Source organism: Triturus cristatus, chromosome 1_1, assembly GCF_964204655.1.
Source record: "Triturus cristatus chromosome 1_1, aTriCri1.1, whole genome shotgun sequence".
Taxonomy (NCBI): domain Eukaryota; kingdom Metazoa; phylum Chordata; class Amphibia; order Caudata; family Salamandridae; genus Triturus; species Triturus cristatus.
The window spans coordinates 110,270,666-110,283,366 of record NC_140579.1 but is presented as its reverse complement, the minus strand read 5'-3'; the positions used below and the strand labels follow the sequence as shown (position 1 = coordinate 110,283,366).

General features: G+C 53.1%; 1 protein-coding gene across 2 annotated transcripts in view; it reads left to right on the top strand.

Annotated features, from left to right (window-relative positions):
* LOC146869683 (major histocompatibility complex class I-related protein 1-like) overlaps positions 1–12,701 on the top strand; it is a 202,556-nt gene that overhangs the window by 83,190 nt on the left and 106,665 nt on the right. For both annotated transcript variants that reach the window (XM_085610347.1, XM_085610432.1), the window contains exon 4: positions 4,748–4,963. In XM_085610347.1, the coding sequence (XP_085466473.1) occupies positions 4,748–4,963 (216 nt within the window). The remainder of the gene's footprint in view (positions 1–4,747; positions 4,964–12,701) is intronic.

Sequence of the window (12,701 nt, the reverse complement as noted above, 5' to 3'; positions counted from 1 at the left end):
TTCCCCCAATGCACCCGAGCCAAACATTCAGAGCACCGCTTCCTGCCTTTCGTATTCGCACATACACCCGCCCCTCCCACACTCCTATGCATGTACACGTCCGATCGATGAATCGAGTGATTACCCAAATCAATAGCACCCATTTTAGACATCAGAAGAACGAACTGCTGGTCTGCGTGCCGATGGGAGACTGAGAGGCCCAGTTTACGCATCCGGTACCAGCCCCCACAAGCAGCACTTCACCTCCGTGACACCACAGAGCCAGTCTTCCACCGCCCCTTCCCTGTGCCCTCGCCAGGAGACCCCGTTGTACTCCAACAGATCGTCAAGTCACGTTAGATCACGATTCCCCCAAAGCGCGCACACTCATTCTTGCTTCCCATCCAATCCACGGCCTCTGCACCGCTACATGTGACCTTTGAACAACATTTCCGTTCGGGGTGCCTAAAAACGCACACGTACTAAATCTATACATGAAATACAAAATATGTGCGTGCTGCCTAAATGTGAGGGGGAGAGGTCCCGTTTCTACGTATCTGGTATTATTTGGTTTCGTTACTTTGTGCAGAAGTCCTTCCAACAAAAACAGACAACAAAGAAAATAAAGGGAAAAAAACACAGAGAGAAGTCTGACAGGGAGGGAGGGGAAGTGGAGGGAAGGTCCAGGCTTGGCCCATCCCAGGCTACTCTCCTAAACCCTGTCAGCAGATCTCGTGTGCGAGTGAACTCGTGTCCCCCGGGGGAGGCTGGAAGAGAGCCATTACTCTGCTTCAATAAGGAAAGAAACCGTTTTTAGGATAAAATGACAATAACACATTGTCAGCAAATCCAAATCAGCCAGAAATTAGAAGATTTATGCATCTTTTATTTTTTAATGAGGATGGATAACTTGCGCCAAAGGCCGAGAGTGCTGGGCAAAACCTAAATTAAGCAGAATTAACAAAACTATATTATAACCCCCATCCATACAGAAGTGCGAGGGCTGCAATCTACATAAGGTGACCTAAAGTTGTCCCAAGTGAGAGGGGTCACGGCAGGACTGCGATGTCAAACTCAAATACACAAAAGCATCCAAGGAAAAACTCTGATTTGTTTAATTATCTTACCTGCGGGCTGAAGTTGGCGGTGTTGGTCTCGCTCAAAGACAGCGCCAAAAAGGCCATGCAGAGCAGAATACGCAACGCCGTCTGCATATTTGTAGCGCCTTGAAACCCGTCGGAGCGACTTTGGGCGTTTCAGTGTCAACTTCCCTTCCTCCGTCTAGTCCTTTTGTTTGGTATTATTTTATTATTTCCTCCGTCCGGCGGCGAAATCCTTTTTTTCCCTGAAAACCTTTCTTTGAAACAACGCCGAAAACCCCAAACTGCCACATAAAATGCAAGCAGCTGGTGAGCTGAGGTAGATTCCGTCTCTATGGTCTGCTCGAACTTCCTCGGCTCTGCTTGCTTGAGCTAATTGTTATTTTCGGAAGCCCGCTCTGTTTGCTGGGGATGGGTTGGGGCGATGACTTTAAAGCCTTTGCAGAGACCTTAAATGACATAAGTGTACGGAGCTATGGTTGACATGCCGAAAAAATGAAAGGTGTGTGGCTGCAATGCTGTGTTAGAGGCGGGCACTCCAATAAGTGTTATCAGAAAATATGCCGGCTTGCTGTTAAGGAGATCAGGTGAGGGAGCAACGCCGGGACACCACCGCCTTTCTCCGAGGCAGAGAAGAACTGCCTCGGAGAAACGCAGCCTTTGTTTCGGATTCGGGGGCGTGTTTCTTTTTCTCTCCTCTTGCCATTGGCTGGAGGAGAGAAAAACACGCCCTGCGAAAAGCAACGAAAAAACACGCCCCCCAATCCGAAAAGGACGGGGCCTGTTTTGCGCGACAAGCCTCTTCTCCAATGGGTGGCCAGCATTTAAGAGGCCAGCCAATGGAGAAGAGGAGAGAAGAGGGGCGGGTTCAAGCCCCTCTTCTCCAAAACACCCGAAGTCATTAATTCTCGCGAGCGAGACTGCGCAAGCGCAGCCATCGCTAGCCGAGACCTAAAAAGTGGTATAAGAACCACAACTGTATTAGGCAGTATACCTATTGCCTCTAGAATCGCTGGGACCCCAAGGAACCACCCAAGGTAGGGATGTCGGGGACCCACGGGAGCCGTATGCAGTGTGGAAACACAACCGCGGGTTCCTATTACTTTCTATGGGGAATGTCGCGGTTGGAATTTTAAAGATTAGGGAAACTTCAAATCGAACTAGGACCAAACCCTTTTGGACCTAGACATTTCTACGGCTAGCACCCTCGAGAGTACCGGAGTTACCTCACCCAGGGAAGCCGGGTGCATAGGTGTCTTTTGGTGTCGGGTCGCGTCGTCGATTCCAATGGAAGCCTGCAAAGAACTGCTGCTGCCGAGAAGAGGAGAAGTGTCCGGAGAGATGCAAGCCTGGATCTAGGATGTAAGGAACCTGAATGCAGTGGGGACAGAGTCTGGGTCACTTGCCAGTGACCTAGGGCAGGACGGATCAATGCCCACAGTTGTTGGGTGCTTCAGGTGAGTTGTTGAGTGTCTTAACTCTAAAGCCACGAGGTCCAGGAGGCTTCGACGAAGTCCATGAGCAGGATTCGAGCTGTCCTACGAAGTCTGTCGAGTGCTGCCGTGTCGGCGACCAGGAAGGACCCAACAAGCCTTGGCAACGGCAAGTCTCAGGAAATCAGAGAAAGGACTACGGTGCAGACCAGCAAGGTCGGATTGACTCACCCAGCGAGGGTAAGTAAGAGCAAGTCTGGAGCAATCAGAAAAGCACAAGTAGAAGTGGAGTTGCCTTTGTGGAGACCTGCTAGCCAACGGGCTAGTGATCACAAAGGAGCCTCAAGCGGTCGCACTTGGAGCTGGCCCACGGGTCACTCGTGGAGTGGAGGCCAACAATCTTTGGTGCAGGAGGTGCTCAAGGCTGGGGCTACACGGAGCCCAAAGCACAAGTTCGAGGATGACCAGGAAGTTGTTATTGCTGCAAAAGTTCACGGTGTCCAGGGGTCACGTTACCCACGATACCCACGATAGCCACGGGCCTCAGCTTTGCTGTGGACTCAGGGTAGCCTTGGGGAAGTCTGGAAATCTACCTCTGGTGATGCAGAGACTTCGGTGTCCGGCAGGAGCTTCAGCAATGCAGACTGGTCAGTTGCTTCTTTGGTGCCTGCCAAGCAGGGGAGTCACTCCTTGACCCCAAGGGAGATTTCTTCTGTCTTCTAGTCGAGATAGAAAGTCGAAGGTCCAGGATATATGTTTCAGAGGTTCGTCCAGGGTAATCTAAAGTCCTAGGGACTGGATTCCTATATTTATACTAAGTTTAGGGGATGGACTAACTCTAAGGCCCCATCTATGGGTGGGCCTGGGGTGGGGGCGGTTACATTCCTTCCCCTTTGTCCAGTTTCACGCCAGAGCAGGGGCTGAGTGCCCCTGCAACGGTTTGAATTGGGCTATGCACAGGGACACCTTGTGTGCCCCAGGCAGTGTCTCAAAAGCATTCTGTGAATGCACCCACCCTGCCCCAATACACATCAGCCTGTCTGGGGAGGTGGTTACACCTCCCTGTGACAGGAAACCTATTGTCCAGGCCTCCCCTGCCGGAGTTATCCCCAGCAGCAGGAGGCCAGACCCGTGTCTGTGGCAGTGGCATCCATTTTGTGATGCCAGGGCTTTGAAAGGATTTAACCGAGTTTAGCCAGTGTGAACATGTCTCTCCCTCTAGAAGGGTGGAATGCTATCCCCGCTGCCAGAATTGGCGGGTGGTAGTATTCCAAAGCGTTTGACACCAAACACGACATGTTTTGATGCAGCCATCCCAAAGTTAGCATTTACCGCGAGGTTATAATGCACTTAAGAGTATATGGTATGGCTGTATCACAGAACAGGCATAAGGAAGTATTTACGAATGCTGCAGAGGGGCTCAGCTCATGCTTGGGCACCCTCTCACATAAAACCAAGCACTCTGCCTTCAGGATTGTCAAGGCCTGCCATAGGAGTGGCTTATAGGTTTATATGTGTCTGTATAAGGTAGTGATCTAGGTAGCCTATACCAAAGTAAAGGGTGCAAGCACACCCTTACCCAGGTTGCAGTAGCAGACCTGTGGTGTCATTTAGGAGTGCTTCCCAGGGGTGGCATAATACATGCTGCAGCCCCTGGTAGGCCTCCGAGGTACCTATGCCCTAGGTACATAGTATACCATATACTAGGGGCTTGTAAGGCAATCCAGAATCTAATTAGATATGTACCTAATGTACATGGAAACCATTTTAGAGAGGAAGCAGCTAGGCTGTGGTCCTGATTAGCAGGGCCACAACCAGACTAAAGTCGAAAAACAGTGAAACACCAGCAAATAGTGGGGATACCCATGTGAAGCAGATCCTACTCTCCTACACTAAGTTGTCAGGGTATGCTCAGACGTGGGTCCCTTGCTCACTTTGCCACTGGTTTCAAGTTAGCCTGGCTGATGAGGGGTGTTATCCTGAAACCGGCTACAGGATACTTGGTTCCGGTTCAGGGAAGACATGGCTTGGTAGTAAATCCTTGATTGTATGCAGTGTTTCCTTTTCAGTTGAAAGAAAAGAAGAAAACACGCTGATTACAGACAGGATAGGAGATGATTGACAGATTGCTGTGGGGTGGGGAATGATGGGGAGAGGAAGGACAGCGCATAGGGAGGGACCACAAACCTGCCAGATGAACAACCTCTCTTTACATCTGCTCTGCCCCCTCCTCAGGTCTGCACGTGATTCAGGCGATACTGGGCTGTGAGCTCAGAGGAAATGGTTCTATGAAGTGGGTTGAACACTACGCTTATGATGGGTCCAGCCTCCCTGCAACCCTGGACCACTCCGGAGACACCGAAGACCGAGGGAACTCTGAGCAGCTCATCAAGTGCACCAAGGCTCTGAAAAAAATTCTGGAATATGGAGAGGAGAGTCTGCAGAGGAGAGGTGAGAGCTGTGCATGGACAGGGAAGCAGAGGCAGGAGCTGTGCATGGGCAGGGCAGCAGAGGCATGAGCTGTGCATGGACAGGGCAGCAGAGGCAGGAGCTGTGCATGGACAGGGCAGCAGAGGCAGGAGCTGTGCATGGACAGGTAAGCAGAGGCAGGAGCTGTGCATGGGCAGGGCAGCAGAGCAGGAGCTGTGCATTGACAGGGCAGCAGAGGCAGGAGTTGTGCATGGCAGGAGCTGTGCATGGGCAGGGCAGCAGAGGCAGGAGCTGTGCATGGACAGGGCAGCAGAGGCAGGAGCTGTGCATGGACAGGGCAGCAGAGGCAGGAGCTGTGCATGGACAGGGCAGCAGAGGCAGGAGCTGTGCATGGACAGGGCAGCAGAGGCAGGAGCTGGGCATGGACAGGGCAGCAGAGGCAGGAGCTGGGCATGGACAGGGCAGCAGAGGCAGGAGCTGTGCATGGACAGGGCAGCAGAGGCAGGAGCTGTGCATGGACAGGGCAGCAGAGGCAGGAGCTGTGCATGGACAGGGCAGCAGAGGCAGGAGCTGTGCATGGACAGGGCAGCAGAGGCAGGAGCTGTGCATGGACAGGTAAGCAGAGGCAGGAGCTGTGCATGGACAGGTAAGCAGAGGCAGGAGCTGTGCATGGGCAGGGCAGCAGAGGCAGGAGTTGTGCATGGGCAGGGCAGCAGAGGCAGGAGCTGTGCATGGGCCGGGCAGCAGAGGCAGGAGCAGTGCACAGACAGGGCAGCAGAGCCAGGATATGTGCTCAGACAGGGCACAAGAGACAGCTGTGTATGTACAGGGAAGCAGAGGCAGGAACTGTGCACAGACCGGGCAGCAGCTTAGCACAGACAGGGCAGTTGAGGCAAGAGCTTTGCACAGACAGGGCATCTGAGGCAAGAGCTGTGCACAGAGACGGCAGCAAAGGCAGGAGCTGTGCACAGAGAGGGCAGCAGAGGCAAGAGCTGTGCAAAGACAGCACAGCAGAGGCAAGAGCTGTACACAAGCTGTGCACAGACAGGGCAGGAGCTGTGCACAGACAGGGCAGCAGAGGCAGGAGCTCTGCGCGGACAAGGCAGCAGAGGCAAGAGCTGTGCACTGACAAGGCAGCAGAGGCAGGAGCTGTGCACAGACAGGGCAGGAGCTCTGCACTGATAGTGCAGCAGAGGCAGGAGCTCTGCACTGATAGTGCAGCAGAGGCAGGAGCTCTGCACTGATAGTGCAGCAGAGGCAGGAGCTTTGCACGGACAGGGCAGCAGAGCTGTGCACGGACAGGGCAGCAGAGGCAGGATCTGTGCACTGGCGGGAACAGAGGCAGGAGCTGTGCACTGACTGGGCAGCAGAGGCAGGAGCTGTGCACTGACTGGGCAGCAGAGGCAGGAGCTGTGCACGGACAGGGCAGCAGAGGCAGGAGCTGTGCACGGACAGGGCAGCAGAGGCAGGAGCTCTGCATTGACAGGGCAACAGAGGCAGGAGCGGGGCACGGGCAGGCCTGCAGAGACAGGATCCATGCATGGACAGGGCAGCAGAGGCAGAAGCTCTCCATGGACAGCAGAAGAGGCAGGAGCTGTGCACAGACAGGGCAGCAGAGGCAGGGGCTTTGCACAGACAGGGCAGCAGAGGCAGGAGCTGTGCACAGACAGGGCAGCAGAGGCAGGAGCTGTGCCCAGACAGGGCAGCAAAGGCAGGAGCAGTGCACAGACAGGGCACAAGAGATAGCTGTGTATGTACAGGGAAGCAGAGGCAGGAGCTGTGCACAGATAGCACAGCTGAGGCAGGATCTGTGCACAGACAGGGCAGCAGCTGTGCACAGACAGGACAGCAGCTGTGCACAGACAGGGCAGCAGTGGCAAGAGCTGTGCACAGACAGGGCAGCAGAGGCAAGAGCTGTGCACAGACAGGGCAGCAGAGGCAAGAGCTGTGCACAGACAGGGCAGCAGAGGCAGGAGCTGTCCACGGACAGGGCAGCAGAGGCAGGAGCTGTCCACGGACAGGGCAGCAGAGGCAGGAGCTGTGCACTGACAGGGCAGCAGAGGCAGGAGCTGGGCATGGACAGCGCAGTAGAGGCAGGAGCTGTGCATTGACAGGGCAGCAGAAGCAAGAACTGGGCTTGGACAGGGCTGCAGATGCACGAGCTGTGCATGGACAGGGCAGCAGAGGCAGAAGCTCTCCATGGACAGGGCAGCAGAGGCAGGAGCTGTAGGAGAGTAGGATCTGCTTCACATGGGTACCCACACTTTTTGCTGGCGTTTCAATGTTTTTCGACCTTAGTCTGGCTGTAGCCCTGCTACTCAGGACCACCACCTAGCTGCTTTCTCTCTAAAATGGTTTCCATGTACATTAGGTACATATCCAGTTGGATTCTGGAGTGCCTTATAAGCCCCTATTATATGGTATACTATGTACCGTGGGCATAGGCACCTCAGAGGCCTACCAGGGGCTGGAGCATGTATTATGCCACCCCTGGGAAGCACTCCAAAATGACACAGCAGGTTTGCTACTGCAGGCTGGGTAAGGTGGTGCTTGCACCCCTTACAGTGGTATAGGCTACCTATATCACTACCATTGTACACACATATAAAACCTATAAGTCACTCCTATGGCAGGCCTTAATAATCCTGAAGTCAGAGTGCTTGGTTTTTATGTGAGAGGGTGCCCCTGCATGAGCAGAGCCCCTCTGCAGCGTTTGGAGTACCTCCTCTGATTCGGTTTGTGGTGCAGCCTGACCATATACTCATAAGTGCATTATAACCTCGAGGTAAATGCTAACTTTGGGATGGCTGCACGGAAACATGTAGTGTTTGGTGTCAAACGCTTTGGAATACTACACCCCCCACCCCACCCCGCGGGAGGGAGTAGCATTCCACCCTTCTAGAGGCAGAGACATGTTCACCCTGGTCTAACCCGGTAGGACTTTCTAAATCCCTGGCATCACAAAATGGATGCCTCTGCCACAGACACGGGTCTAGCCTCCTGCTGACCGAAACTCCGGCAGGAGAGGCCTGGACAATAGGTTTCCTGTCCCAGGGAGGTGTAACCACCTCCCAAGACAGGCAGATGTGTATTGGGGCTGGGCGGGAGCACTCTAGTTGCTTTGAAGTCCTGCACTGGGGGCACACTTGGTGTCCCTGTGCATAGCCCAGTTCAAACCGGTTGCAGGGGCTACCTGCCCCTGCTCTGGCGCAAAACTGGACAAAGGAAATGGGTGTAACCACCCCTCTTTCCAAACCCTCCCATAAGTGGGTCCCTAGAGTATGTCCGACCCCCAAACTTTGTATGAGTATGGGAACCCAGTCCCTGCGACTTTAGATTACCCTGGACGAAACTCTGCAACATATATCCTGGACCTTCGACGTTCTACTTTGCTTAAAAGACTGAAGAAATCTCCCTTGGGGTCAAGGAGTGACTCCCCTGCTTGGCAGGCACCAAAGAAGCAACTGTCCGGTCTGCAATTCTGAAGCTCCCGCCGGACGGCGAAGTCTCTGCATCCCCAGAGGTGGATTTTCAGACTTCTCTGAGGCTACCCTGAGTCCACAGTAAAGCTGAGGCCCACGGCTATCGTGGGTGACGTGGAACTGTGACTCCTGGACACCTTGAACTTTTGCAGCAACATCATCTTCCTGGTTTTTCTTGAAGTTGTGCTTTGGGCTCCGAGTAGCCCCAGCCTTGAGCAACTCCTGCACCGAAGATTTCTGGCATCCACTCCACGAGTGACCCATGGGCCATTTTCCAGTGCGACCGCTCGAGGCTCCTTCGCGATCGCTAGCCCGTTGGCTAGTAGGTCCCCACAAAGGCAACTCCTCTTCTGATTGGGCTTTACTGGTGGCTCCAGACGTGCCCCTACTTACCCTTGCTGGGTGAGTCCCACTGACCTTGCTGGTCTGCACCGCAGGCCTTTCTCTGATTTTCAGTGACGTGCCGTTGCCAAGGCTTGTTGGGTCCAATCTGGTCGCCGACACCGCAGCACTCGACAGACTTCGTGGGCAGCTCGAATCCAACTCCTGGTTGTCATCGGCGCCTCCTGGACCTCGTGACTGAAGAGACAAAGACACCCGTCAACTCACCTGAAGCACCCGACATCTGTGGGCATTGGTCAATCCTGCCCTTGGTCACTGGTAAGTGACCCAGATTCTGTCCCCTCTGCTTTCAGGTTCCTTCCATCCTAGATCCACTCTTCAGACACTTCTCCTCTTCACGGCAGCAGCACTTCTTCGCCAGCTTCCACTGAAATCGACGACGCAGCCCGACACCAAAAGACACCTTACACCCAGCTTCCCTGGGTGAGGTAACACGAGTACTCCGGTGCTCCTGTGGGTGCTAGCCCTAGAACTTCCTAAGTCCAAAAGGGTTTGGTCCTGACTCGATTCAAAGTGTCTCTAATCTTTAAATTTCCAACCGCGACATTGCCCATAGAAGCTAACGGGAACCCGCGGTTGTGTTTACACACTGCACACGGCCCCCGTGGGTCCCCTGCGTCACTACCTTGGGTGGTTAATTGGGTTCCCAGCGATTCTACAGGCTCTAGGCTTTGTGTCTAGTTCAGTCGTGGTTATTATACCACTTTATTGGTATATGGTTTGGTACGCCGCTAGGGCCCAAACGTGTATTTGTGCTATTACTGTTGATTGCTAACTTGTAAATTAGGTACTTCGAACTCCAGCCTCATAAAGAGACTAGAGGGGTGTGTTTTATCTTAAATACATATATGTTCGAGGCATATGAGCTGCAGATCACACACTGAGGATAAGATCGCCATCTGGTGTTGGGCTCGGATGATTGCAGGTTGTTGTTGTCTTCGGAAGAAGCCTTTGGTCACGAGGTTGGTGACTCCTCCCCTGGACAACAGTGCGCATGGGCATCCACTCCATCGTCAGATTGTTTTTTTCCGCCATTGGGTTCGGATGAACTTTTTTCCGCTCCAGCAGAAAACTTCCAGCAATCGATTTAACTCTTCAATCTTCTTTCCATCGACATCGAAATCATCTCGGACCGGTTCCGGAAGCGGCTGATGGACAGGACACCCTTCAAAAAATGCCCCCGGTGTGGAGCGAAGTTCCCCCACAGTGATCACCACGAGGTTTGTAACCTCTGCCTGTCGCCGGAACACAACGAATCGACCTGTCCAGCTTGTTCCGCTTTCCGTTCCAAGAAGACCCTCCGGGACCGAAGAGCTCGACGCCATATTATGGCCAAACCAGCTCCAGAACCGGAGGACATCTTTGCTCAGGATGTTCCTGAAGATGACACCGAAGATCTCAAGATCGTGTCCGAGGCCGACGATTCCGATGACCTCATCACCCCAGGGCAGCGTGTGAGTACCAACCCCCCTGCCCCTGCCCCATCCAAAAAGACATTGGTCAAGACTCCGCCAGCTGGGCCCAGTCGCGACCGGAAATCCTCTTCAGAAGCCCCGCCCTCGGGCCCGGCTCCGAAGACATCTAAGCCTGTAGGTGGCTCGGGCTCGAGCAAACCTCATGTGATTGTACCTATAACACCTTCGGCACCGAAAACTCCACTGTCTGCACCGAAACAGGCTTCAAGACCGAAATCTCCTTCGGCACCAAAACGTTCCTCGGCACCGAAGTCTCCACCGGCGCCGAAACGTTCTTCGACATCGATGCCTAAAAGTCCCTCGGCACCGAAGTTTCCATCGTCACCGAAAAATCCATCGGCACCGAAAAATCCATCGGCACCAAAACCTCTGTAGGCACCTAAAAATCCATCGGCACCGAAAACTACGTCCACGCCGAAAAAAGTTCATAAAGACCCGAAACGGTCATCACCGCCACCACCTTCGGAGCCAGATGAACTTTTTCGCCCAGATCCTACTCAAAAGCGGATCTACATCAATCCCGAAACCGGACATGTGACTGCCGTCCCATACAAGAAACGGAAGCTGGACATCACACCACCTCCAGCTCCCATACGGAAGAAGGACTGTGCTACTTTACCACTTCGTCCTTCCTCTCCTTTATTACCTCCTAACCCGTCCCCCCCTCCTCCTCCTCCTTCACCATCCCCCTATCATTCACCTCCTCCACAGGATGATAATGATGACTTGGGGGGAGGGGCGGACCCTGATTTATTTAATGATCCTGTTGATCCAAACGACCCTTTTACGTTCCCAGACACAGCACCCGTAGATGACTGGTCTTATCCAATGCCTGACATGCCTGACCCCACTACCTACCCCTCCAAGCCCTCCCCTCCTGATGACCACTTAGGGTTTGGCCAACTTATAAATAGGGCAGCAACATTCCATGGCGTCACAATGCACACGGACGCCCTTGAAGAGGACTTTCTCCTCGATACTTTTGAGCAGTCACAAAAAACTGTTCACATACTGCCCATGATTAAAGGGGTTATAAAGCATACCACTGAAGTCTTTAAAGACCCTGTTCGAGCTAGGGTTCTCAACCCACGCATCGAAAAAAAGTACCGACCAGCCCCGCAGGACCCTGCATACATTAAAGCCCAGCTCCCTTTAGACTCCTTGGTCGTATCAAACGCCAGGAAGCGTGTTAACTCACAGACAACTGGAGAAATGCCTCCCCCGGACAAGGAGTCTAAGCTTTTAGAGGCCTCAGGCAAACGGGTCGCCGCACAGGCGGCGAACCATTGGCGTATTGCGAATACCCAGGCCCTGTTAGCCCGGTATGATAGGGCGCATTATGACCAACTTGAGGACCTTATGCAACATCTGCCTGAACCCTTTAAGTCCCAGGCCACTGACCTCATTCAAGAAGGCAAATTAATATCTAATGCCTCCATTAAATGCGCCTTAGATGCGGCAGACACTGCTTCTAGGGCGGTCAATACTAGCGTCTTACTCAGACGACATGCCTGGCTCCGTATTTCCGGTTTTAAACCGGAGGTTCAAACCGCAATTCTGGCTCAACCTTTCAACCAAGAGCAGTTATTTGGCCCTGCAGTGGATACTGCATTAGAAAAAATGAAGAAGGATAATGAAACTGCCAAGTCTATGGGAGCACTGCAGTCTCCTCAAACCCGGGGTTCCTTTCGTCGCTCCTTTTATAGAGGAGGCTCCAAAAACACGGGAACTGAGACCACGTCCACCTTTAAAAATTCTGGACAAACATCCCCTAACAGAGGATATTTCCGAGGAGGTTATCGGGGAAACAATAACAAAGGTCGAGGGCGGGGCAACAACAACAACACCCGCACCTCCCCAGCCACTAAACAGTGACTTGCCACCACTCCCCCCAGACCATTCCACTCCGGTCGGGGGGCGGCTCCAACAATTCCTACCTGTCTGGACTTCCATCACCACAGACAGGTGGGTAAGACAAATTATCCAGTCTGGCTACTGCCTCGAACTCATACAATCCCCCCCAAACATACCACCCAAACAACGTCCAATGTCCTCACATCATCTCTCTCTCCTCAAACAAGAAGTTCAATCCATGTTACAAAAACATGCGATAGAACCAGTCCCTCTTCAACATCAGGGAACAGGGGTATATTTTCTATACTTCCTCATTCCCAAAAAGGACAAAACATTAAGGCCCATACTGGATCTCAGACTACTAAACCAGTATATACATTCGGATCATTTTCATATGACCACCCTCCAACAAGTCCTCCCACTTTTACAACAGGGAGACTTCCTTGCCACATTGGACCTCAAGGACGCGTACTTTCACATCCCTATGCATCCCGCTCACAGAAAATATCTACGATTTGTGGTAGATGGGCAACACTATCAATTTAC